This window comes from Nesoenas mayeri (genome assembly GCF_963082525.1).
Source record: "Nesoenas mayeri genome assembly, chromosome: 2".
Lineage (NCBI taxonomy): Eukaryota > Metazoa > Chordata > Aves > Columbiformes > Columbidae > Nesoenas > Nesoenas mayeri.
In genome coordinates, this window is record NC_137543.1 from 126,152,955 (window position 1) to 126,180,497 (window position 27,543).

The 27,543-nt window shown below is 35.8% G+C and overlaps 1 protein-coding gene across 1 annotated transcript in view; it reads left to right on the plus strand.

Annotated features, from left to right (window-relative positions):
• Positions 1 to 27,543, plus strand: part of TBC1D5 (TBC1 domain family member 5) — a gene marked incomplete at its 3' end in the record, with an annotated part of 285,960 nt that overhangs the window by 79,254 nt on the left and 179,163 nt on the right. The window contains exon 2 of the mRNA XM_080339712.1: positions 21,268 to 21,403. Coding sequence (XP_080195838.1) covers positions 21,304 to 21,403 — 100 coding nt within the window. The 5' untranslated portion in view covers positions 21,268 to 21,303. The remainder of the gene's footprint in view (positions 1 to 21,267; positions 21,404 to 27,543) is intronic.

A 27,543-nucleotide genomic window follows, 5' to 3' on the forward strand; every position in this document is an offset into this window, starting at 1 on the left:
CTGGAACATTAGTTATTGAATACATGTTCCCAACAAATGTTGGCTTTACAATCACAAGGTAGCATGGTGTTACCTTCAAGAATAAAGGAGGCACTTTGCACTTCAGTAGGCTATTAGTTCCCCGGACCAGTTATCTGCATTGATTATTTGATTAAAAAGGAATAAAATAAAATTACACTGTTGTATTTAAAAAGCTTAGTATAGAAGAGGAAAAAAAGAACAAAAAAAACCTAAAAAACCTACTTATCTTAAGCAGATAGCTTTCCTTCTGTTTTTTTCTACTTTCTACAAAGACAAATGCGTTAATGTAATGCTTATTTAATGTAGTAACAACTCTCAGGATCTGCTTCTTTGTTCTGGGTTGTCTTAATTTTCTTCAGCTTATTTTTGCAGAGATCATTTTTTGCCAGACTAACAGAGGCTGAGAATTTTGAACCATATACTAACAGAGAAAATGCGTTTAATTCTTTAACTCAGAGAAAATATATGAAAAGTGGGTTTACGTAGAGTTTGCATTGACAGGTAAATTTGTGTCAATCATTCTGTTTACAATTGGAAAAGTATTTTTTTCTTCACTACTTCTAGTTAAAATTGTACCTGCTGGTCCCTTAAAGGCCAGCAGTTGCTCTTACAGATTACTCCTATAACAAGATTCTGCAACTGGAATTCAGTTTTACTGGAGTGAATTATAATGTAATTTATCTCTGAACACATACCTAGTGTATTGATAATGTGCAGTAGCTTATTAGTAGAATTATTTTGGAACTGAATCTGTGAAAAAGAACAGGCATGGCTCTTTGTATGCTGTTTCTTTTCTCCTCTTCCCCCATAAAGTATAAAAAATCCAAACCAAACAACAAAACCTCAAAAGAAAACAAAACAAACAGCTGGAATAACAACACACACCCATAAAAAAAAAAGGTGTGTGTGGGGGGGAACTAAACAAAACAGCATATTGTCATTATTTCATGCTTGTTGCCATTTAAAATGTCGCCGTTTTTCTCTTTCCTGATACTTTGTTGTAGTACATTATAGTCTTGCAAGCGATGTATAACTGTGTACTGAATTCAAATAGAAGTGCTAACTGGAAGTTCTCATTGTGGTTTTCAGAAAGCTTGCACTTTGGGTTTCCAAGTATGGTGGTATTCTTTACCTTAATCCCAGGCCGCATCACCTCCATTTCTTGGGCTTGTCATCAACATCTCTATCAGGGTAAAACTCCAATGCATGTAGCAAGAAATGAAGCGTGTAGGGGAAAAACATAAAGGCTCTTGACTGAAATAGTTCCTTAACTTATTAACAGACAAGTGTGCATGTCAGAAAAACACACTTGTTTGCTGTGAGTATATGCAATAGCTGATGGGTAAAGAAACAGAAACCTTAATTGCTGCTTGCGTTTAGGTCACTGTTCATTCATTCATTCCTTGCTGGAGCTATGAACTATTCATATGTTGCCACAGTATGTTACTTACACACGGCTGATGGTGAAGGAAGTAAGAGCTAAGATGCTTCACAAACATCGACATCGGGGGGATTAACATGTCTGCTTCATTAATATATATGTGCATACATTAATGTTGAAGTATTGAAACTGTTTCAAACAAGATTAAAAGCTCTGTCTCTTAAGGTCTGCTATAGTCCTTGGAAACATTTAAATTTTTGGCATCAGCATTACCAGTTTCTTAACCATTTTACTTTTACTTTGCCAGTGGGGATACGAGCGCAGCCAGAGTGCTCAGCGCCTGCCTCCTGCCTCGTTTTCTGTTGTTTTTCCTTAGCTAGGTCTGCTCTCTGTACTTGCTAGCCATCATTAAGCATATATGAATCTCTGCGGAGTGGCAGGCATGGATTCTGTGAGTGACATTTCTGGCAGCGTTTCCCTTGTATATGGCACCGGGCCTGATTTTCTGAAATTTTAAGCATCTATGATCCCCATTTGCTTCCGCTGAAGCTGTAGGTACTCTGTCCTTTTGGAAAGCATGCTGCTCTGCGCTTTATCTCAGGCAGTTAAGAGATGAGAAAGTCCTGGAAACTTCCTTAACGCTCCTGTGACAGCCGGTTCTGTACAGCAGCGAGAATATCGCCTGTGTGAAGGCATTCCCCCTCCTGATGTATTAGTTACAGATCCAATAATCTGCCCCTGTGAAACTAGGTTTGGAGATCAGTAGTGAATTGTTTAGTAATATTTATTGGAGCTCTTTAAAATATATTTGCAATGTATAAAACACTTTGATATATAGGAGCTCACATTCTAATAAGATTACATTAAGTATCCTAATAAGATCAAGGCTTGAAATTATGTTTTTCCGGATTTGAGTGATATAAATTAATTTTAGTTTAAACCAGTGTCAGTGTTCTTAGATGTTTGTTATGAATACTCTGTTTGCAGTTTGTGGGTCTGCATTTGAATAAAAAAATTCAATTCTCCTATTAACACAAGAAGCATTTTCTCTTCCTCTCTTTCCAGTATGCTGCAGCTACAGATTATCAAGGCAATGCCGTAATTATTAAACTCAACCAGTAAATTATATAGAGAACAACAGTGGCTGATCACTGAACTCTGCTGGCACTGGCCTTTCACTTCTCATTTAAGTCTAGCCCACTATTTAAAATGAATTCATTATTGTCAATTCAGATCCCTTGTGGAGGCTAATCCACATCACAAAGCCATTCTCCACAAAAGTGAATTCTCTTCAGGAAGACCTTACAAGTACGTGCAAACTAAAATATGCAGGAAGCTTCCAGTACAGACTAAATTAATTGTTACTTATAATAACAGACTGACCAGAGTGAAATGTTGGATTACTTCATAAAGAACCCCACAGTAGTAGTTCCGCTATGATTTCTGTTGGGTTTTCTATTCTACTTTTTATTTTATTGAGTTCTGATTTCTCAATAACCTATCACACAAAACTGTGTGTCTAAAGAGCTAACTAGATCTTTAGTTCTTGTCGTTTTCAGTGTTAAAATTTGGTGCATGAAGTCAGTGGAGAAGCTCGGCTAGTTTCAGCATCATGATATTCCTTTTCTCCTGTAATGGTTTGGATGGAGATATCTTTTTTCTTCCAAGTGGGCCATGCTGCATAAAGATATTAGCTGGTTTATGCCCAAGTACATATGTAACTAAATGATTTATTTATAATCACCCTTCCAGGTACACCGCCTGCTATATCAGACTGATACCAAAGACGATATGGGGGAACAGTGTATAGTCCTTGCAGCTGTGGCCAAGAGAGATGCTTTTGTTTAGTACCTCAGCATTTTAGTACACTACATTTTCTATCAATGTTTCTATCAGGTGTAATAATTTAAATATAAAAGATGGTATTATGTTTCTTGTTTAGATGTTTGATGTTGTATTTCTTTAAGTACACAACACTTCAGAAAATGAGGAGTAACAGGAAAGTGTAATTGGCACTGATGCATGGCTTACATTGAGTGTGAGCTCCTCATCAATAAGCAGTCTTCACACCAGCTCTTCCAACCTATGACCTGGATAGTTTTGTTTATTTCATCGCTTATCTAAATACAAATATTTTGGAGAATATAAAATTTTAGAATTGAGTGGCTATTTTTTTTTTCTTGCTGCATTTTAATTCACAGAAAGGTGAAAGTACCTCCTCTTTCCAAAATTTACCTTGCTGAACCTGATAACATTTCAAGTGCAGAATACAAGAAGCATAACAACTCTAGAGAAGATTTGTTCCAGTTTTCTTCTTAAATGCCAAAATTTTATGTGCAGTATACGAGGTGATTTGTTGCATTTACCAAAGACTGCTTAAGATTTCCCTTTGTCCTGTCCAAATACAGCTGAGTATGTTTTTATGGATGCCTCAGCATAAAAAACCCAGTACATTTCACTGTCCATTTGGCATGAAGCAGTGTAAAATTAATTCTGTGCTTGAATTTCTCCAGTGTCAGGCATGGATCTCGTCAAATTCTTTACTACTTTGTTTGCTCAAAGACTTTGTTTTGAGCTGCGGAGCAAGAATAGTAATGACCTTCAAACTCAATTTTCCAATATTCAGTTTACACTGTAAGCTAGCAAATCCACTTCAAGTTGTTGAATCCACCTCACTGATTATCAAGTAAACAATTTGGTGATTTTTTTGGTGAATTTATTATTTGTTTCTTTTAAATATTGTTTCTCTTACAGCGTGCAAGAAATCGTTTAATTAATAATTTTTCACTCTAAAAGGCTAAGAATGTTAGCATTTTTGTCTCTATAAACATATTTAAAATTTCAGGGAGAGTTTAAATATTTATGAAAACACAAAAGGTAACTTAACAATAATATGTTTGTCTTGGAAACTTGTGGCCAAAACTTATCTGCACACAAATTACTTTTTGGAAAAGAGAAGAGCATACTTCCAGTCAGTTTTAATATTTTTAATGGTTTTCACTTTTTACTTTGCAGATTATATAAAGCCTTCAAATATTAATATATATTCAAGATTAGGGATTTATAGGCTTCTTTCATTTACCGTGCATTGCTTGTGTGTGAAATTTTCATGGTCTTCTGATTCTTCTGAACCATAGTTACTGGGCATGCAGATAGACAGCTGATGTTGCTACTAACTCTTCGTCACGTAAGTAAGTGAAACTCTTGGCCTAAAGATAGCAAAAACCATTCATTCACTCCTTTAAAAATAGCCTACAACTGGAAGGCATATAGGCTGCAGGAAAAAAACACCTTTTTTTCAAATGGTTTCAGTTTCTTGGTCATGGATGTTCTGATATTGGAAGTATACTGACTTTAAATATTTGTCCTTGTCATATGTATTTACTTTTCTGAGATCTTTAGTCTCTTTTTGAAACAAGCCTAATATTTCATATAGATAGTATATCTGGCTATAGATAATATATCTGAAAAAGTCATAGTGGTGGAATTATTTTGTCATTACATAATTTGGCAGGGATTGTTTTTACAGAATCTCTCTGGTTTATTGATGTTATTTAACTGTTGATCTGGTATTTACGTAAAGAAATTATTTAAATTTATTCATTACTCTTCAGAAGTGCGTTGGACATGACTGAATTGTGCTCCCCTATCCTGTAATGAGGCTTTTGTGTGATTTTACACTGACACTTTGAAAAAGATTTAATCATCGTTCTGCCCCTTCTTATCTTCCCGTGTGATACAGAGTTACAAACAGAGATTTTTGTATCAGAAAGCCATCAGTAGAAAAGGTGGATATTCCTGAAACTAATGCTATTTTGCTTTCTGTATTTGCACTATTTCTTCAGTGCTTGTAAATTAAGGCTATTATTTTAATACAGTGCTTCTTCCTTTAAACATAGACAGATATTTTTTTCCTGAAGTAGATACTTCATAGCTATCCCGCACGGAAAAAAAATATTCAAGGGTTTCAAGGAATAGCTGTAGCAATTGCAGGAGAAGTGTATAAATTACCATCTCTTTTGGGTTTTTTCCCCCTCTCAGTGCAACTCTTACTATAATTAGCCAGCATTTAACAGCAAATGTTTGCTTTGGTTAAATTATTCAGAACATTTATTTTACTTGTCAAAGGTTAGATCAGGTTGTTGTTTGAACTGGTAATTAAATGCAGCCTAATACACTGTCATATTTATATGCACTATCAGCCCTGTTTCCTCCTTATTCTGTATAATTTTATACTGTTCAGGGTTGACATTTAGACTTCCAACACAAATCCTGTTTTCCTGTAAAAAAAAGGTAAGATTTTACCTCTATGTTTAGTTGTACATGTGAACGCTTAAGAAAATAAGGTTTAGGGTTGTTTGGAATATTACAACTATGGACTTTATTGTCATAAAACTAGTAAGGCCCTTTGAATATTTTTATTTGCATATTTCAGTAAGTCATTACACAGCATCTGGCATCTGTTAATTTTCCAGAGATGAAGGTCAGGTGGACAAGTGCAGACCTCTTCTTTACTAATTGAATACCCACAAGTCACAGTAACATGCAGTATATTTTAATTACATTGCCAAACTTTTACTGTAAATATGCATAATACTGAAATATATAAAGGTTCCTAAAATAATTACATAGCGGACTCAGATGAATAAACAAAGCTAAAAAATCTCAAGGTCAGAACTTGTTGTGAATCTAGACCAGTGACCCTTGTACATGTACATTAGAGCACTGAGGCTGGCTATCCATCCCGATAAAATCAGCAGAAGTTTTAGAGAAGCCAAAATTCAGTCTTCTGTAGCAAGTTTAGACAAGTTCAGAAACTATTTTTCACACATTTATATTACACAGTCGTTAAATTGAATTGCCAGATACATCCATTCCCTTTCTGTTTCAGCTATGTACGTTTATTTTCTTGATCAAATTTGAAGAAATAATAAATTATACGGCTTCTTGTAAAACTTTTATGCTCATAGGCCTAATATTGCCCAATTTCCTGCATTCTTCAGTGCCTTTGTTGCAGCTTTCTCTTCATGTAACTGATGTAGTGATATGTATACATTTCAACCTACCTTATTTCTCAGCATTTCTAAAACATTTTTGAAAAATCCCACCCATTGTACTTAATGTGTTGAAAGTGCAGTTTTGAAAGTCTCACAGTTGTGTCAAATCAGAGCTACGCTGATTTGTAGCTTTGTTAAGAAACAATTCAGACTTGATGGCAGTGCAATCCTAATTTATCCACTGTCGCGGTGATCTGCCCAGACTGTATTACGTGGTTGCAATAGCTGAGCCAGGAATAAGGGCAAAACATATAAGGACCATCTTAAAAACCCAAATCCACATCTTAGTTCCTTCACATGTGATCTCAGAGTAGCAGAACTGGGTTTTTTTCTTTTTTTTTTTTTTTTTAATGTTTTCTTCCCCATAATAATATTTTATGATAAAACTGGCATAGGCTGCCATGTGCCACAAGGTAGAAAGGTACAGTAAAAATAGAGTATTCTTGATTATAATTATAGCATTCCTAGCGTGACACTAAAGAAACTCAATGTATGGTGTTCAATTTCTTATTTTGCAGCTTGTTAATTTTTTTATACTTCATGGATGTAGGAGGTAGCTAAAAACACGAGAATGTACAGTGCTCTTTCAGAAATTATTTTGACCTCTAGGTAAAGTACATTTATTTGCGTATACATCATCTGAACTGTGAGCCGTTTTGATTGATGTAGCAGATAGCATATACATATGGCATACAGAGGAGCCAGGTTAGGGTAAAGTTCTGAGCTCTTTCATGATGGACTATCTAAATGTAAACTAAAATCAAAATGACTAAATTGATTTGAGTTGTACGGAAGTGCCATACGAGTGTAAGTGTTGGGATGGATATGGCAGACTGTGTGTGCCTTTAATTCAGAAAATTGGTCTTAAGTTAAATTATTGCTGTATTAAAGTTGAAGAAGTATTCAGACATCAGTTTGTACCAAGACTACTATTCATTGAAATGAGAACCAGAGTAGTTGTTTCAGACGTTGCCTTTAAGACCATTGATATTATGAATAAAGAATTTTGACAGTGTGGCACATATCCACAAAAGTCGCCATTTGTAGGAAATAAGTATAAAAGTTTAACATAGAGTGTTAGGGTATAGATAAGGTCTGAAGCATTTTTTTCCATGAGCTGAGGAACTTAGTGATGAAATGGTACTTCAACCATGAAAGAAACAACCCAACAAAACCAAAAATTCTGTTCTTTCCTGAACATCTCTCATGATCATTCCTACTGGCTTTGAGAAAAAGAATGCAAACAGTTTTAGCTAAGATATTCTTTAGTCCTCTGTGTTACTTTTTAAAAGCCAAACTGTGTTTATGTCTTTGGACGGTGAAATCACATTTCTCATCTGCTGTTTCTGATATCAGTGCACTAAAAGAGTTCCACTAAATACAGAGGAAATCTTGAATTTAAAGGAGATGAAGAAATATTCGCTCTAGCAAGCTAACTTAATGTAGGTATACTAGGTGACATATTTTAGAAATCTTTATGTTAAGAATACCATGTTCAGTTATTTGAAAGGATGAAGGGAGTCTTATGTGGTCTTCTTTGGGAGAAAGCTGGCTTGGAGTAGCACAGTAAAGGAGTGATTTTCTGTCTTTCTAAATAATTTAATTTCAGTTATCTTTTATGTTTTGGCTTTAATGCTGTCAAAACCTCAAAACCAAAAATGACAAATAATTTTAAAGTTGTCTGGGTTTGTTGTATTCAGTGATTTGCTAAATCAGAAATGCTAAAATAGAACAGGATTTCCCTTTTTCTTCCACAGCGAAGAACAAGAACTTCCCAAGCACAGGAGTTTGGATGAGTAGGCAGAGGATCTCCTGCCCACCTGAGAAATCCTTAAGCTTCAGACTTCCTGGCAACAGGTAGAATTGCAATGTGTTTGACAGAGAACAGTCATCTCAGCTAGGCAATATCTGTCTGTCACCTCTCCTTTGAAGAAAGATCTGTCCCCTCAGTCAACATTTTCTTCCTTTTCCATCAGGAAGCTAAGAACACCTGCCACTGCCATCTTATGTCTTCCTTTTAGGAGGAAAAGAAAGATGAATAATACATGACAGACCAAAATTTCAAAAGTAACTACTAATTTTAGGTGCTCCAAGATGCACAGCCTTACTATTAAAGAAGAACGAAAAGTGAGTACAGATCCTACCCATAGTCCATGTGCTTGGTTTCTTTCCATTTACTTCTGGATCCAGTTCAAAATGTTCATTTCATTCTTCTTAATACTCTTAAGTGTTCCATGGCCGGGCCACTGCTAGGTCGCTTCTCTGCCTGAACTGGGCCAACTCTCTAGCTCAACTATTACCAGAAATGCAAAAACATAGCAAAAAGTTCATTTTCCTAGGCTTTTGCATGTGAGCAGTTTAAGAAAGAGATAATATAGAGTCTACAGCAGTACAAATTCTGAAAACTACCTTTTCTCAAGTTAATATTTTGTGTGTTTGTAGAGAAAGAAAATAATAAAATTGGTCAGAAGGACAGAAAAAAAAAAAGAAAAAAGGAATTGGAAAGAAGTATGTGAAAACATCTATGTTGTCCAGGAGGATTCAGAGTGTTAATGCTATCGTGATTTGTATGTTACATATTCTTAAAACGTCATACTGATCTGTCTAACACAGACAAGAAAATTATCTGCAAAGGCTTTCTGAAACCAGTAGAAAAAATTTAATCAAGGAGTTTCTAGCCATATCTTGTTTACATCTGTTATATTTTTTTAATAAAAAGGGCTTAAAAGCTTAGCCTCAAAGGTGTTGCAAGCTTTCTGTAAAGTATAATGGCAGCTGTTGTTCCAGCACAATTCTTCAAATCTGTTCATTGTTCTGTGAGTATTCCAGTTCCTCTTTGCTGGTTGTATACAACAAAACCTGATATTCAGACACTGGGAGATTCAGTCATGTCATAGTGGTCGGTGAATTAGAGTGAACAGTCAACTTAGCCTAACGTATTTAGGAGCCGTCAGTCTGTTGAATTACCTCTTAAAAATCAAAAAGCTTTAGTGAGTCCTGCCTGTTGTTCTTCTCTCAATCCCCAGAGCAGAAACACATTTAGAATTCTCAGGGTAACTGATCCCTTAGGAAACTACTTCTGGTTGTGTCTGAGATCTTGCCCTGCTATTTACGTGTTATCTAAAAATGTCACACAAAACCAGGCTTTTACTTCTTGCTGCATAGTGTGTATTGACTCACTTCTAAAACAAAATAAACCTAGGACTTAGGGTAAAGAGAATGAAACTTGTTGGTGACAGATGTTTCTGGTAAGACAAATTTACTGCCAAACCAAAAAGCCCTCTTAACTCATAAATTGCAAGTCACTTTTATTAATATTTCTCTATTTAAGCAGTGTATTTTATCCTTATTTCTGAATTCATTTATGTTATGGATTCTTATTGTTACTATAAATTTTAATTTCTGAAATTCTGCACAATTAAATTATTTTTATAGCCAGACTTTTGTTCCTGTATAACCTTGCAAAGTACCGCTTTCCTACTTGCTGTTTAAGACCTGCATCTGTTTCAGGTTTTGAAGTGGTATGGACAGTGTGTATGTGATGTACCGTGCTGTTCGTACCAGTGACTTCTATGCCTGTGTTTTACATGCTCTGGCAAGGAGCAGGGACTGCCCAGAGAATATTTTAGGAGGAATAAATGCCTCTAAGTAACAGTGCATTATAGAAATCATTATGCTACAGTGACCTTGCCCGCCTAGCTCCTCTGTCTGAAGAGTTCATCAAAACCACTTGTTCCCTTGACAGTCTGATGTGCATGTACAGGAAAGCACAGAACATTTCATCCAGCTGCTCAAAAATCTGAATGGAAAATATGAGACTGCAAAGGGATAGGAAAACAAGTTGTAAGAGATAACACTGTATTAAAAGATCAGATTATTAAAGAAGGGAGACCATCGCACTATATTTTTCTGCCATTTATAACATTATTAGTCTTGGCAGGAATTAGTATTAGGAGGTTGTGAAGACCAGAAACAAGAGATACAGCAGGATGTGCTGAGCAGTAGAGTTCACTGTCTGGAAAAGGAAGAACTTGCTTTGTCTTCTTTTTAGTAGCGTGAAATACAGTGGTGTATTCCTACAAAAAAAAAAAAAAAAAAAAAGAAAAAAAAAAGAAGAAAAAAGTAATTCATAGCAGTATTTATATCTTGATGTAGAGGGCTTTCCTGAAGTCAACTACCGGCTGAGGTTAGCAGGTTTCATCTATACCTTGTGTTTCCAAGTCTTAAGAGGTTCCTTTGCCTGAGGTATTTTATCTCGTTTTCTTTAGGTACTGCTGTTTGAAATTCACTATATCCTAGATATGAATTCTAAGAAAATACTGAGCCCGTCGAGTGTCTCATGAGCACCCTGCTCTTGTTACTTTTGATGTGGCAAGGCTGAAGAAAAGCAATGTGTGCAGGAAGTACATGACATGAATCCTGTGTCTTATATAGAGTATGTGTTGAGACTGATGTGAGAGAGAGCATTCGTGAGAAGTTTCAGCATATTTTTTACCAGGGGTAGCTCTACTCTGAAGCTTTTTTCCTCCTGAGCATGGCTTTTAGACATACTCAGGTAAGCCCCTGCTCCCGTTGACTGAAGTAATGGCAAAGCTTTGCAATTTGCATTCATTGCACTGTAGCTGAATTAGATTTCAGATAGCGCTTTGTCTTTGCTTTCCTTTTGCACCCGGTTTTCCTCTAGAACTGTGCCTGTTATGGGGTTTATGGTTCTTCGCTTTATGTAAAAACTTCATTGTAAGACACAAAACTAATTCTGTCTCTCTCTGTTCCTTTCAAAGCGCACATGGAGTAGTCCTTTTTCCTTAGGAAACAGGGTTTACACCAACTTTCTTTTTACCTCAGCATGAGACCATGCTGCTTTAGCATCTGCATATCTAGAAGAGAAATATTTGATGTAAATGCCTCTGTGTGTGCATGAACATGCTGGTGTTCCTATAAAAATTCTGTCAACCCCTGTAGGAAACTGTTTTCTAAAAATAGTGAAAGAATAAAGGCTGAATCCTAGATTAATTGCTTGCTACTTTAAAGCTGTGATATCCTAGAAACTTATTTCATTGAATACACTTTTAGTGTCTAAGCTAGTTACTATCATTTTGGGTAAGGCTGCAGGCTAAGCTGCCATTTTTTCCAGTTCACTGTTTTGATGATTTCTTTCAGTCTTGACATTCTTCGGCCCTTCGAGTTACATATGTATTACTAAAACATAAAGTGTATAGCATAGCATGGTGCCTGTGTGTTTCTGAAAGTAAAACTCTTAAATACTTAAAAGCAGTCATTTCCATACCATAAACAGCAGTAAACTACTTTGGTTTCTTAACTATCTTTGGAAAGGAAAAGCTTTAATTTAAATTATGTTGAATTGTTTTGTAACCAGGTAGATAAAATATATTCCAAAATAAAGTAAACAAAGGATTTATTTCATGTAATGGGTTTCCAATTGTTTGAATAATTTTAATACGAATAAAGTTTTCAGCGTATTTAGATTACTGTAAGAAAAGAGAGTAGCTTCATAGTTGAATGATGTACACATTTGAAATCTTACTGCATTTTACTTCCCTTCCCTCCTGTCTTTTCACTGAAGTAAAACATTCTGTTTCTTTCAGTCTTACACCATAGGTTGTAGTTTCTAGGCTTTTATTTGGTCTTGTTGCTCTTCTCTGGACTGCAGCAGCTGGTTACTGTCCTTCTGTGCAGTCCTTGTGAAGATGGATACACTGTTGTGGCTCAGGCTTTACCAGCATCAGATGATGGGAGGAGATTCACATATCTCATTTTTAACAACTTGTTTTGGCTGTTTCGAAGTAATATGATAGTGTTGCCTCACTTTCAAATCGTGATCCACTTGCCCATACTGTTTCCATCACATCTGCTTCATAACTGGTTGTTCTTCATCTTGTGTTTTTGTAGTTGATTATTCTAACCAAGTGCAAGGTCATAACTGGTCTTGGTTAAAATTTACTCTTTTGGCAGGATAGCTTCAACCCACATGAGTCAACTGACGTGGTTCCGTGTAGATGCTTGTGCCAGTAGTGAGAAAGCGGCACAGGGTAACGATCACTCAGGAGGAAGAGGATGGTATTGCCTTCTTTGACAGCAGTATCAATTAAGTCAAAACTACTGCATGAAATTACCTTAAATTACATGATGATGTGAAAAGAACTGACTTACCTAGTTCTCTAATCTTTTCTTTGAGTTAACCCACATGCTGTCTAAATGGTGCTATATATGTTAGCCATCAATTTGCAACTGGATCTTAGCAAAGAGTGAAGCAGAAAACACTTTACCTCCATTGACATCTTTTACAACTCTCCCTCTCCTTTAAATAGCAGATCAAATCTTTTCATTGTTCTCTTCTACCCACCAGTGTGTGCATATATGTGTCCTTACACAGTACATAATGTTCCCTTCTTGTTCCTGGTGTTGCTTGTTAATTGCGTCTTATTTGTTCTGTGCCTTTCTGGCTTGACCCTACAACTTTGTGCTTATTTATACTCAACCTCGATTATATGACCTCATTTTTACTTCGTGTGCTGCTTCTTTGTGCTTTGGTTCATTGAAATCTGCAGTTAGCCAAGTTCACGTCATTGTCTTTTCTGTCCTTTCTCTGCGTCAGGATAGCCTACATATAATATGAGAATTTTCTTTAAGAGTTGACCAGTTTATCTGAATTCCTGTTTCCAGTTCTGTTTCTTGCCTAAAAATTGAAGCTTGCTTTGTTGAAATCTTGTTCTTTTTATTATCATGTTTTTTCACCTCCTTCCTTTCCTAAGAATCATGAACTTTGTCCTGCTAAGAGCACTGTCATTTGAACTTTTCATCCTTCTGTTTTGAGCTGATGTGTACTTGTGGATTAGAATCTAGATCAGTTTAATCCAGTGACTGACCTGTCTGTTTTTTCTTCCTCCTAATTTAAAACAAAATGGAAACCAATTAAATAAAAATTCCCTTTCACCAAGATATTTCAAGAACTTACTGCACAGCCAGTGTCCAGCTACATTCCTTTTCCAGCATATGTCTTCTACATATATTGTTTTCTCTCTTTCTTTGTTTTATTATCCCAATTTTCAACCTTCTTTTATGTTTTCAATTTCAGCCTAAGTACAGGTAACCTCTTTTTACAAGGCAGTGCTCTCACTCTTTTAGCTGACATAATATACTTCATCAAATCTTGTTATGCCAATTCAGTTATCATTTTGATCATGTGTGAGATCATGGTGTTCTCTGACCTGAGAAATGAAACCTTGTCATGCCACCTCCCCTCCACCCCTACAAGGAACCTTCCTCTATTACGAGTCATTACAGAAATACGGTGAAAATACGGCAATATAGCATTTTCACATCTGCTGATGAACTGCCAGATCTTGGTGAGGGGAAGAGTGTTCAGGGTATGGACTGCATTTAGCTATTGACTTTGGATCTCTTTAGGTATTTCTTGTTTGAAATCAAAGTTAGACCAAAGTTGTGTTCTCTTAACAGCCTCATTGCAGAGCAGTCACATAAGCCTGCAGTAAAACTACATGTAGTTTTGTGTTGAGGGTGTTGGGTTAGGTTTTTATAGGAAATTCAAACTGAAAAGTTGAGACAAGATTTGGCTATTATCTCACCTGTTCATTGACTTTTTTTTTTTTTTTTTTTAAGAGAGCATACTGAATACATAACTGTAGTATTGGGATTTTAGGATGGTTGGTGCTGCTTATACTGTCATTGTCACCTTTTTCAATGCAGAAGGGAGAAATTGTTTCACCATAAATGTCAAATGACACTATTTGTAGCATTAGACCTTGGGGAACACTGTTGACAAGGTTGCTAGGAGGCTATTGGATACTGAATATAGTGGTCAGCATTACATAAGGATTTAAGTCCTCTCTGCTTTATTCAAGTTTTTCTTCCCTAGCCAAACTAGAGTATCTTACAGGATCATGTAACCTCAAGAAGACTATAAGCTAACAATTGGATGAAGGTGTTCCCTACCTATAACAAATACATGGAAGGTTTCCTATCTTTCAAATTACCAGAATATAAAGCGTTTACTTATGATAAAGTTTTATGTGTTTTATTTTAATTTTTTTCTTTTTTAGCTTCTAGCATAAAAGTTTTTAACTATCCTGTGAATTACCAAAAGAATACATTGTCATGGTCCCAGGCTATTTGTGTTGTTTCTTATCCCTGACATTTTAATTCACTACTGAATTTATACTTTGCATGTTTAAGTACTGGTAAGACATGAAAGTGGTAGGGTTAAATCTGTAGACAGTGCTTTAAAGCTCCTGTGACAACTGTTCTTAGGTATGTATTCTTTTACTGTGGCTCCTGAGACAACTATTTAATAGACAACATTTGAATAATACAAATGTGCGGTTGGTAAAAATGGATTAGGGTTTCAGGGTGGTACCAATGGGCGATATTTAATATTGAATGACATGTATTAAGACAAATGCTTTTATATATAATTTATTTGGCATTGTAAATGCATTTATCTTGTGAGATACAGACCCCCTGTTGCCACATGAAGTATTCTGGAAAGGTTTGGAGTAAATAAATAATAAAACCACTTTGATATACAATCTAACAATATTAAATATTAAGACTTTCACATGATTGATTTTAATACTTAATTAACTTATTTAAAGTCCAATGTAACTCTGTTTTTATATTAAAGATCAGACAGACAGAAGTTAAAATGCAGGAAATGTTATTAAATGGGACAAAATTAATTGCATTTCATGATCATCAGGCTCAGTGGCTGTTAACCTGTCCATCAGTGGCATGATCTTGTTTGTTTTCTTCTGGACCCCAGCTGATGTTCATGTTAATCCGCTCTACCATGTCACTCTATTTATATGTTTGCATCATTCTATTTTAATGATATGTAATCTGATACATTTTCTAAAAGAACACAGACTTGCTTTATGCTATCCAAAGTTTGTCAAATTGTGCACTTTTCTTGTGAGTTAGTACATATTTTCCTAAGAGATATTTTTCCAGTGGGTGGTGGCAACCTGTGGAAGTGGCTGAGTAGAAACCATAGCTAATTTTAAACTGGTGGGGGCATAGTGGGGATTGTTTGAATTTGGTGGAGTTTTGTTGGAGACACTTGAACTAGTATCTTCTGTATTTAAATGGAGGTCATGGTAGTAAAGGGCTCAAGTGATAGAGAGCGGAAGAGCTCAGTGCTATGGGATAGGCGGTCCAAGTGGCCTGAGTAAAAGTCACTCCCAGAGCAAAGAATAAAGCAGTGAATATTACAGGTTGAAACAAAGTTTTAAAAAATGCCTATTAATGAGTGTCTTAGTAAAAAGTATCCAGCTTAAAACATGCCAAATGGTCCTCATTTTCCAAAGTTCTTGCTGAGGACTGTCTCCTGGTCAGTCCTATATTCAGAGAAAAGTTTAGGAGGAATAATTTAAGGCCCAGGAGATTTGCCCAGTGAAAGAAAACCCAGGGTCTGGAACAGTTTCTAGATTATTTGCAAGTCGTCTGTACTTCATTGCTTTAAACAAACACAATCATGTTTATTCTCCTAATACTTAATTCCTTATCTACTTTAAAATGTTTTCGCATTCTGGAGAATCCTCACTTCTGTGTGCTAACATGCTTGATTATTTCATAATGTTCAAATGAGGGGCAGAATTGTGAACCCTCATAACATGATGCTGTCAAACTTAACAAAACATGCATAAGACCATTACCACATCAGACATTTGCTTTTAGTCAGGTCATTTTAATCAATTTGACTTCACAGGGCAGCTAATTTATCACTTAGCTAAACAAGTACTTCCTCTACTTGTCATCAATTTAAGTAATTAAAATGGTAAACTTTCCTATATGGCATGAAATAAAGGCCCGAAGATAATTTGGAGAAGGTGGTTGATACAGTCTAATAGAATGAATGAAAAGTATTATTTAAATACTTTGGTATGCTTCAGTAGTTTTCAGAAATGTCATATTCTGGTAGCTTTGCTGGTACTGATATTAAACTAATTTCTATTTTTAGCATATCCAAGACGAAACAGTGTTCTTCAGCTTCTTCTCCAGTGTTAGTGATTTCTCTTTTTCCTTTCTTTAAGCATATTTTTTTTTTTCTTTTTGCTTGATCATTTGGGGGTAAGAGATTGTCAGAGGGCAAGAGTGGGGCAAGTGCTGTGATTTGTGCAGTTCTGCCCTGGTCCCAAGTACGTCCTCCAGCTGCAGTTCATCTCCTTTCATATCACCACAGGTGGATGAGGAGAGGGGGAAATGGATGTTGTAAAAGCTCAGAATTGCGTAATTATTTTTCATCTACTCAGTTGCACCTTCAAAATGTCCTTTGTGAGACTGATTACATTTTCCAGTTTTGCCCAGACAATGTGAATACTCTTCACATCTTAAACATTAATTTTTATATGGTTTGGATAAATCATTTTTTAGAAGTCTACAGAAACACTGATTAAGGGAAACATTTTAGTTGAGGTATTTTTAGGGTCTTTTTTTAATTGAAATACTTTAGTAACTGTTTTTGAAACAATGCTTATTATCCATAAACTGTGCCTTTGAATACTGAATATTTGTATTCAATTTCTGTTATAAGTGAAGAGATAAATTAACGTCTTAGCACTTGAAATAAGGTACAGTATTCATGTTCAACTGTGCTATGTCTTGCTTATGAAATACTGATTTTAAATTCATCAGATTTTTGAGGTTAGGGTAGTATTGCCACTTGCTCTCATAGTAGTTAATAGTCTCAGAGCTAAAAGAAACTATGTAACGTTTCTTTTCATTTTGAACTTTTCATTTTCTAACTAAACATTTATTATAATCAGTTTATTATATGAACAGTTGTTATAAACTTGTTACAGGTGACTCTGCTGTTTTGTACAGTTCTGGTTATAGATATATACCTTTATGTTTGTGCAATACATTTTTGCTGTGTTTTGCCCAACTCCAGTCCAGATGTGACTGGTGGTTCATTGGCAGTTTAGCTAATGATAGAAGCACATCTCACTTAGACTTTTATCTTTGTCTTGTAGCCTTAGATGGATAGAGACAGTTTATGCATATTAATGGCAGATGAAGTATGGCTGGTTTGAGGCTTTTGCCACTGCCAGTCTGGTGAAGAAGGGGTTTTCATTTTGAGTATTTAAAATATTGGGTTTTTTTAAGCTTTCCAAACTCACAAATTTGGATACAGGAAGAATGGCAACGCTGATGAAGGCACAAATGTGTAAGAAAGACTAATTTATGCCAAGGGGTAATAGAAATGTTATCACATCTTAGAGCAACTAATATGGAAGGCAAAAAAATGTGTAAGCTCTCAGGTGCACAAACCTCCTGATGTCTGGAAAAGAAGCAGCAGACTTCAAAGCTGAGTGCTCGCTGAGAGCAAGAAAAGTTCCCTGAATTGGAATGGGTACGTTACATCAGACTATCTAATGCAATAAGTAGGAAGAGGTTGTTTGTGAAGATGTTAGTAAACATCAGTGAAGTTTCTCCTAATAGAAACAGGTTGGTATTTTATGACCTGTGGAACATGGAGGAGGTCACGGGGGGAGAGGAGGTGCTACAAGCAAGTATCTCTACAGAGGCCTTTTCATATCTGGTGGAGTTCTGTGCTGGGGTCCATAAGCCTGCCTTTCGAAGGAGGGATTTGTGGTGGCCTCCTTTGCAGACCTGGGCCGACAGATCACAGATGTTCTGACGAGCTGCCGTCACCGTTGCCCAAAAACTAGATTGGACTCGCTCCACGTGGGTGGGTGAGGAGCAGATCCGTGGGGCTGGAGCAGCCGAGCCCTGCGCAGGGTTCTGCCCCAGAGAGAAGCCAGGTGAGATGTTCATCTACCCGTCTTTTCCTTGGGCTCATGGGTGCGTTAGCGTCTCTTTTCATTCACCTTGCTAGATAAATGTTCCACATGCAGCCTTAATTATTTTTTCATGTATATTAAAGAACAGTTGAACTCCCAGTGCTGGGAAGGGTGCTTAATCTTCAGAGTTTTTTAACCCTTCATCTTTGGAGGAAAAAGAAAAGTGGGAATAGGTTAGGGTTTAACTAGATAGCCAGTATCAAGTCTCATAATCTAATAATTGAATTTCAGAATTTTATAACACTTTTATTGTTTCATGTTGAGAATGTTTTTGAATCACATCTTATTTAATATGAACAACAACAAACCTATAAAGAATTAATCTTTCTCAGAGTAAGATCCCAAGTGTAAACATAATTGTGTAATAGTTCTCTTTGTTAGAAGAGCTGAAAAGAACTTAAGTATAGAACTGTGAAGAAAATTGCTTGGACGAAGGTGTGACAAGACTAATAAGTAGTGATTTTTTTTTTTTAACACTAATCAAATGTATCCATAAACAAACACAAGTAACTGATTAAGTCACTGTGTGAGTATCGGAAGAAAATCTATTCAGCTGTTTAAAACTGCTCTAATGGTCTGTAAAGTACATTATGACTCCTATGTTGTAAAGGTGTGGCATTTGGGGAGTATTTTAAAAAAAGAGAAGGTAGATGTGGAACAGAATAATATAGAAGAACAAACTTACTAGAGCTAATTTTGTACCGTGTTATGGATGTAAGACAACATAAGTCTGAAGCATATTGTGTCTGGTAAAGCTACAAAGACTGGTAAGGTCATTTTGTGTCTGGTTCTTAGTTTGAAAGGCACTCAGGGTTGTGCCTTGGTCAGATAGTGTAGCAATGTCTGAAGGACCATAAAAATAAAAAGCTCTGGCAGCACAGTTCAAAATAAGCTTGTAATTTTTGTGAAGACAAAATCAACAGAACAGTAGAAAGGTAATTAAAATGATATAGCAAAGAGAGCCATAGCAGCAACTACATTCCAGCAGGAGAAAATTAGAAACATCTCTTTCTGCAAAGTTGTTGTTTCGTTTCTTAGAGTAAATTCTTTCAAGTTTTTCATGTATTTATCTAAGATATCGGGTAGTTATAAACATTTCTCTATATTATGAAGCCATAAGACTGCAAATAAACATTGATATGTTATTTAAGTGGCTAGCAAGTTTATAAATGTTTTCCTCCAAGTTACCATTCATGCATTGCTCATGATTATGGTTTATAAATTACATAGGAAACACACGATGTCTACTTGCAATTATAATACATTTTGTTGAGCTAGTACAGAGTTGTTTGAGGCAATTCTGTGTTTTAGTGGTGTGTTTTATCATATAAGATAGAAATAATTTGACGTGAAGGTGTACCACTGCAGAAGTGTGCAGTCATACTTCCCCTCAGTTCCTGGCTGCTTGTTCCCAAGAGCTTCAGGTGTTCCCTTCCAGCTAAAAAGCAGTGAGAGGTGATGGTGCAATGATTTCAGCCCCACACTAACACAGGTGCTGGGACAAGTAGGGGGCAAAAGCCTCAGGGAATACAGCTGCAAGAGCATCCTTTTGGAAGTTGTCTGGTCACCTTGTTTTGGAAGGAAATGCCTAATAGTGGCCCAACTAGCTCTGTTCGTTATTTAGTATGTTTTTTGTTTTTGTTTTTTTTTTTTCACAGAAATTGGTATGAAAATGAAGCAAATGCATAGTGTATAAGACTAGAAAGGTCTTAAGACTCTTGGTCCCCCTTCATTTACTGACACTAGACCGAAGATGTAAAGCCTATATGGTCAGTGCCATGCCTTGTAAGAACCAAAGGAAAAGCGTAATTGGAGGGATTTCCAAATCGATAATACACCTACCAATCCTGAAAGTGTAGGTGCATACCTCTTTGTGTTTATCTTTATATATTTATTTTTAAATATAATCTTCTTGGAGTTAGAAAGTTATGGTGCTTGTAAAATAAGCAGTTACAGTAAGTGATATTTACAACTCAGCTGGCAGTCATAGGTAGTGACTTAGTGGGCTTGAGCAAGTCAGACCTATTTGGCTGGCACAGTTCTTTTATGTTGCAAGTTAATAAATTGCTGTACTGTGACCAAAATGCAGTCTTGACAAATGCACTATTGCACTGTTAATGCACTAGAAAGGTCATTTTTCCTTCTTACTTCTCTGCTTTTCACCCTCTTATTGGTATCCTTGTGTTTGTTGCAGCCAATATTAGCTTCTAACACTCCTCATGTGGCTTTGTAACATAGTTCCTGTTCATTTAGCTGATAGTGATGTGAATGCCATTCAGCAGCCTGTCATGACATACCCACATCACCTGCATCCTGGGTTTTTGGGTTTGTGCTTTCTCCCCTTTTGCTCTTCATTTTTGGAAGAACTTCTTTGTAAATATTCACTAGCTAGCTGATTATGTTTCTCAAATACTTCCTTAGCACTATCTTTCTAAAAAGCTGCTATTAGCCTTCATAAAACAAAAATCAGCCATAATAGCAGTCAGTATGATCTCATTCTCTCTTTTTGCTTGTGTTTGCATCTGTTATCTTACACTTGACCTATGACTTCTGAAAAAGAAGTGGATAGAAGGAAGTTTTTCTAGGATAAGAAGTCCTTAGTCCAAAAGGCTCCTGATGATGGTTCTCACCTCAGCTTTGCTCTATAACCTTTATAATCACCAAGGACTAGCATCAGTTGAAAAGATGAGTTAGGGAACCTAGAAAAAGGAAGGAAAAAGGCTCCTGCCTTACTTTACAGTCTGGATTTGCAACTGTGATAGCTGGAGACACTGTAACAATTCTTTTGTACTCCAAATAATAAAACATTTGAATGGAAATGCTGTTGTTCTACTATTAGACATCTAATGGTGATGTTGTGCCTGGAAAACAAAGAAAAGTTTTAAGCATTTTTGCTATTGACTTGCGTATTGAAAAACAGGTACAGAAACACTGAAGTGTTTGTTTCTCCGTTGTTTTTTCCCTCCAGATAAATACCCTTCAGCTGGAATCTGCTATTGCCAGTATGTATCATTCTGTGTCTGAAACGAGTCACCCTTTGCAAACGGAAGAACAAGAAATAGGCATTGATCCCTTGCAGAGTTATTTGAACAAGCCAGGGGAAGGTGAGTTTTGTATTTCTGTACTGTTTTGACTCCATAACTAGAAACCGTATGTTCTGTCACGATAACTGCGCCTGTCATAATTTGTTTAATTCTCTTACTGAAGTTGAACAGGGCAACTTAAAGAACATTTTATAGAGTATGTGTAGAACACCCTGACACTAATGAAAACCACGAAAAGTCGACTTTCAATTACAGACAGAAACATTAGCCAAATGTTTAATGCGCTGTCATCCTTTTTTAATCATAAACCAAACACTGACTTCAGCATAAGAATATTGAAATGCAGCATGTCTTTATGTTACTTTCTCAAGCATGGTCTCTTATACTACTTTGGTTTTAGGGATTTTTTTTCTGTTTTCCTTGTTTTAAAATTCTGAAATAAAGTTCAATATGTTATTTTGGATGAGATAATGCAAATAAAAAGGCTGATTTTCCTTTTTTTTTTTTTTTTTGTTCAACTCAGCACTGACATTCTTATTTAAAAAGAAAGTTGAAATAGAATGAACAGGCTCTAAAGGTAGAAATTACTATGTAACTTAAAATATATTAATTAAATGCAGTATTTGGAAGACTGTAATGAACAGTGAGAACAAACTGCTTGCATAATGCAATGCGTGTCTGTGTTGCTTGTCTTTTCTACTCATTTACTAGTAGTGACAGTATAGTTCATTCGAAGAAAGTGATAAGCTTAACAAGAAAGCTCGTCCTTGTCATGAAAACATTCCTCAAGTACTCAGTTATACACAGTGGCACCTTAACTACCTGTAATTTTCCAGTCATTGAACACATGTAACTAGGAGGGCAAAATAAAAAAATTATTTTAAATAACAGAGTTGAAACAAGTTTGTCACATTTCCTAAGTCCCTCACCCAGATGAACTACTCTGTGTGGGTGTATCTGTCTGTAAATTTTCTCTTTACTAGCGCTTATTAAAAAAGGTATGTCAAGTTTTACTTAGTCAGGTGTATTACTTCAGTTTATATGAAGCTGATGTTTTGCTTTCAAATACATTGGTAAAACTTCATTGTCCCTTTGAGCTAGTTTTTTTTCATTTTTTCTTCATTGGTTTATAAAGCTTTTTCAATGTTAGAAAATGAGAATGAACATCAAGGGGGAAGTGGTTTAAAACCTGAGAATTAAATGAAATAGCTTTTCTAGGTCAGTGTTCCTGCTCTATTATATTTGATATCTTAACGATACTGAGCCATTTTAGTTTGATGAACTAAATGCATTTTTGGGCATATTTTTAGAAACTTTAGAATAATTTTTTGCAATACCCTTAAATAATAGCCATTTTCAAGAGGAAATATAGCTTTCTTCTACTCTACCCCAATCAAAAAAAAGATAAGGATTTTCTTCTCATTTTTTTCCTTTAAAAAATACTGGTGAATCTCTCAACCCTGTTTCAAGAAAAAACAAGATTTTTACCCTGTTTAAAAACCACTGTAAATTAATGTTACCCTTTATTGTGCCCAGAAGCAATTAGTTACCTTGACTGAAAAGGTTTCTCATTTTTATCCCAACCTTAACATTTCTATGACATACAAAGTTATTAGTATTGAATTGATGTTTAAAAGTGCCATTAATTCATTTACCCCAAATGTTCATTAACAATGTAAATGTATGCTGATGTTCTATGAGACAAGGAAGTGACTAATGACTCTTCGCACTAACAACACTTAAAATGAATAGAAACTTTAGATAGCTAATCTTGAAGTAATCAAGACCCTCATTCAGCTTGGCATCTCTGTATGCTCTAAAACAGCTGTCAACTGTTAAAAATATATACACAACACACACATACGCACATGCAAAGATAAAGATATGTAAATACATGGTTCCCCAAGTCATAAAGGTTACCAACTATGGTACATTTTTTATGTTCGATCTATGTAAATATTTTATATAAAGCATCCATTTCATCTTCATAGGTTTTTTTACTGTGAAACACATACTGCATTTTAATTTGAAACTTTATATATCCAAAATAAGTCTTTGACGTTTTAGTATTTCATTTTAAACAAAGCATATGCTTAGATGGTATTAGGTCTTTGGACATCAGAGTATACAGTCATTCCTGCCCATGCAATCTGTCCATCATTGTCCTCACAAAACTATTTTAACACAAGGTTTTTCGACTCAGCCTCAAGTGTGATACAGAATCAACTTGGTGAAAATCTATATCTTAAAGTCTTCTGTATCATAGAAATATGGAGGAGTCCCTCAGTTGGAATTGTTCTATCCAATATTGTGGAATGTCAGGACATCTGAATTGATTTTTGAAGCTGTGCTGAATGCTTAAAGTATCACCTTGTGTGCAAAGTGATAGAAGTCTTCACTGAGATGTGGTAATAAACATAAATCACATCACTGATAAAGGTGCTGAAAATAAATTCTTAACCATAGAGCTAGTCAGATTTGTTAATCTCCATGAAATATCGTATTTTTAGTATGTGCAACTGATACAAAACTTGATGGAGAACCAGGAGATGCCATGTCTAGCTGGAGTTTTGAAATTCTCTCATAAGGCATTTTCATAAAATGAACAAAATTTCAGAAGTTCATGGACTGCTGTTAAGTATAGCCGATTGGCAAAACTACGTGCATAGACTACTTTTTGTTCATTTGCGGTCAGCTTGCAAGGATATATTGGATGGGATTCCAGAAATATGTTGAGTCTAGCAGTACTCAGTGCTTTTATTAAAATCTCACTGAAGGTATAAAGAGAAGATGTGCTTTATTTGGGACAGAGCTGTTAGCACAATGGAGGGCAGACATACAATTGAAGGTATTCCTGAGATTTCGAAGAAGTGGCCTGAGAAGAGTAGGACATGGTTCACTGGGAACAGCTGCATGGTTTAATGTTGCAAATGATAGGCAGGAGATAATTACCTAGCTGAACAAATCAAAGTAGAGCATAACAGAGGAGGTGAGTATCACTTGGAGAAAGATCTGAGTGTTCATAGTACACCAAATTTTGTGTAACTGAGGAACTTTGAATCTTGAGTTATGATAAGTCATGAGAATGTGCTTGCTTGCAAGTTTACAAAATTCGGGATGGGCTGTTAACTAATTGACAGTCAAGATCTTTTTTTCTGTCACTTTAAAATATTTTTTAAAATAACAAAAAAACCAACAAAACAAAAACTGGTAAGGTGGTATTTCAGTCTCTTTGTGATGGTCATTTTGGCCTGTGTTATTTTCCATGTCTCTGATTTTTTTTTTTAAGACAGAAAAATGTGCTTTGCATGTGTGCACGCATATATGCTTTTTAAATAGCATTTTTAATGGTAAGAAATTTGTGGCAGGGATTCTTACTTTTGCACTCTGATAGTTCAAATGGAAGATTTTTGTTCCTTTCAGAAATTTTAATTTTGGATTGTATATTTGGATCCAATTGTATTTTAATTTACATGCATATATGTATATATGCATTGTGATGTTTGCTTTTGACTATACTAAGTTGATGTTATTTTGCTACATTTTCTGTTCCAAAAATCTTAATGATACTTCTCATTTTGTTCTAATAATATTTTTGCACGATTCCTACTGAAATAAGAATCTTTATCAGAGAAACTGGTGAATCTTATCTTTTTTTGACTGCAGCAGAGACTTTATAAACCCTGAATATATGAGGAGAGATTTGAAAAACTTTGCTGTTCTACCTTCTCACTGTGTATTGCATCTGAACAACTATTTGTTTCCAAATGCTTCGGGTTTATATCACATTGAAACAGCATAAGTAGGTTAACTGTTTCTAAGCTGCCATAAATTTTTACTCTAAGTTATAGTATTCACCACATTCTGACAGAAGTTTGAAGAGCATAGTAGGTAGTATTCCCATTTCATTGATGTAATGAGAAAGTTGATCCTCTAAGGACAGACAGGAACAATGCACTTAATACTCTTCAATTTAATTTGCTCAATATCATAATTAATACAATTAAGGTCACTTGAAATGAAACTATTAACGAATTGGGTAATTTACTTTAACAATGTCAGTGTGTTCTCACAATTACATTTGCTTTAATTAGTGTACAAGCTATTATTTAATAGCACACTTCACATAGAAAAATGTAATGTGTTCTTTGTTCTTAATAGAAGAAAAGGCGAAACCTTTAATGGGTCTGGGTGTTTTGGTTTGGAGTTTGGGGGATATATTTCTTGTCTAAAGGGTGTCGTTGGTGGTGAGGACAGAGAAGGCTGATGTAGCTGGAAGGACAAAGACAACTTTTGGAGGATGTGACTGAAATTAATCCAGTTGAGACAGATCAGTTGCTCAGCCTCATGCTTACCGTTGTATTCCTTCTGGTTCTCAAGGCTGCCTTGAACAAATATGAGAGGTGGGAAGAGAACATTCTTATTTCCATTTCGACCGTATTTTGTGTGTTTCTGTTGTTCCTCTTTGAAGAATGTTGCTGTTCTGGTATTAACCTCATAACCCTGATCACTAGAAAGCGTTATCCTATAGTACTATGGAACTATACCTTATGTGGATTTTGAGATACCTGGTTTATATAAGCGTTGTACAGAAAACATGTGGAAACCAAAAGGGAATGAAATAATAAGTACCCACATTCTCTGGACCTAACAGGACCCACATGCTATCAGATAATTTCCACAAAACTTAAGTGTAATTCACATGGGACTGTTCTGCTTTTGAGTACATCCTTTTATATTCGTTCTGTGGTGAAGTGAATATTTGTTGTCAGAAAATGATATTATCTTCTAGTCAGTAGCTATTCAGTGTTACTGGTTGAGGGTTTTTTTCCCTTAAAACTGCCTTCAGTCAGGGAGACAAAGCTAATGCAGATTGCTCTGTATGGCATTTATCTATTTCTGTGTTTATAGAGATCATATCCATGATTACACTTAACAGATATAACCACAGAGGTCTAGACTTCTCTGTGTGAGAAGTACATTCCTAGTTAAAAGCAATTTAGGGTGCAAATACAGTGAGTTCTTGAAGCCTTATTAGTTTCATATCTAAATTTTTTTATGTGCATTGTATGACGTCATGTGTGTCATGTAACGTGTGTTCTTTCATCTTCTCTGCAGGGAGGGACACGTACATGAAGTATAGCACTGTGTTTTTAAGAGTCCTTTTAAATATGCATGCTACTTGGTGTTTTCATTAAAAAGACAAGATTGGAACAGAGAACCTCTTTGCATTATAGTGGGAGCAGGAGATGCTGAGGGTTGTGATTTTTCTTAATGCCTCTGGGATTTCACACTGGTTTGCAGCAGGCCCTGGGAATGCCCCATGTCCTTTGTTGGTGAGTTTTACCCTTTGGGCAGAAAGCTTCAGTGTCCCCCACCAGCACAGCTGTTGCTGGTGCTCCTTGATCAGAACTCTTGTTCTTCTCCTTCAGGGCTTCCCTTTTCCATTAAAGACGCAGGTATGATCGAGGAGAAAGAGCTGTCTTAAGTCTGGTTCGCTTTGTATTGGATGGATAAAAGCAAGAATGGTTTTTACATCTCCAAACACCATGTGCTGACATAACAAGCATTTTAATATTCATTTATTAATAATAACTACTGTTTAGCTTGCTTTTAATTGAGCAGCAACAGGGTTGTAGTGACAAAGGCTATTGGATTAACACAATGTGTCTTGAGCTAACGCAGCCTGTCACTTGCTCCTTCCATACGACTCTGCATTTTCTCTTCCGTTTTCTGTATTAGAAATACATTGTTATTAAGAGATCAGTTAACAGAGGAGCTATGCATGTTTAAAAATACATACATTTAATAGAAAGAAAGTTGAAAATAGTCCACATAAAGTCCATTTTTTCCTTTAAAGATTTTATGGGCATTTAAATGCCCTTAGATCAGTAAAATAAATTTACCAGTTGCAGGCCCTTTCATTTCAGTGCCTTGCTGCAAATTCATATTTAGGAACTGCAAGAGTATTTTAAACTTTAGCTGTGAGAGCAGTTGTTGGTACCTGACACAGTCTTGTGGTTTACTGGCTTCCAGAGTTTTGTTTTATTCCCTAGAATTGGTAGTTCCCTTTTTTTTGGTGTTTTCATGTGAGTTGCACATTACATTAATTCCAGTTTGGAGGCTAAGTGCACAAGCATCACATAGAGAAATTGCCTTCAGTGGTTGATAAGGCAGATATTAGAAAAGACCTTTGGACA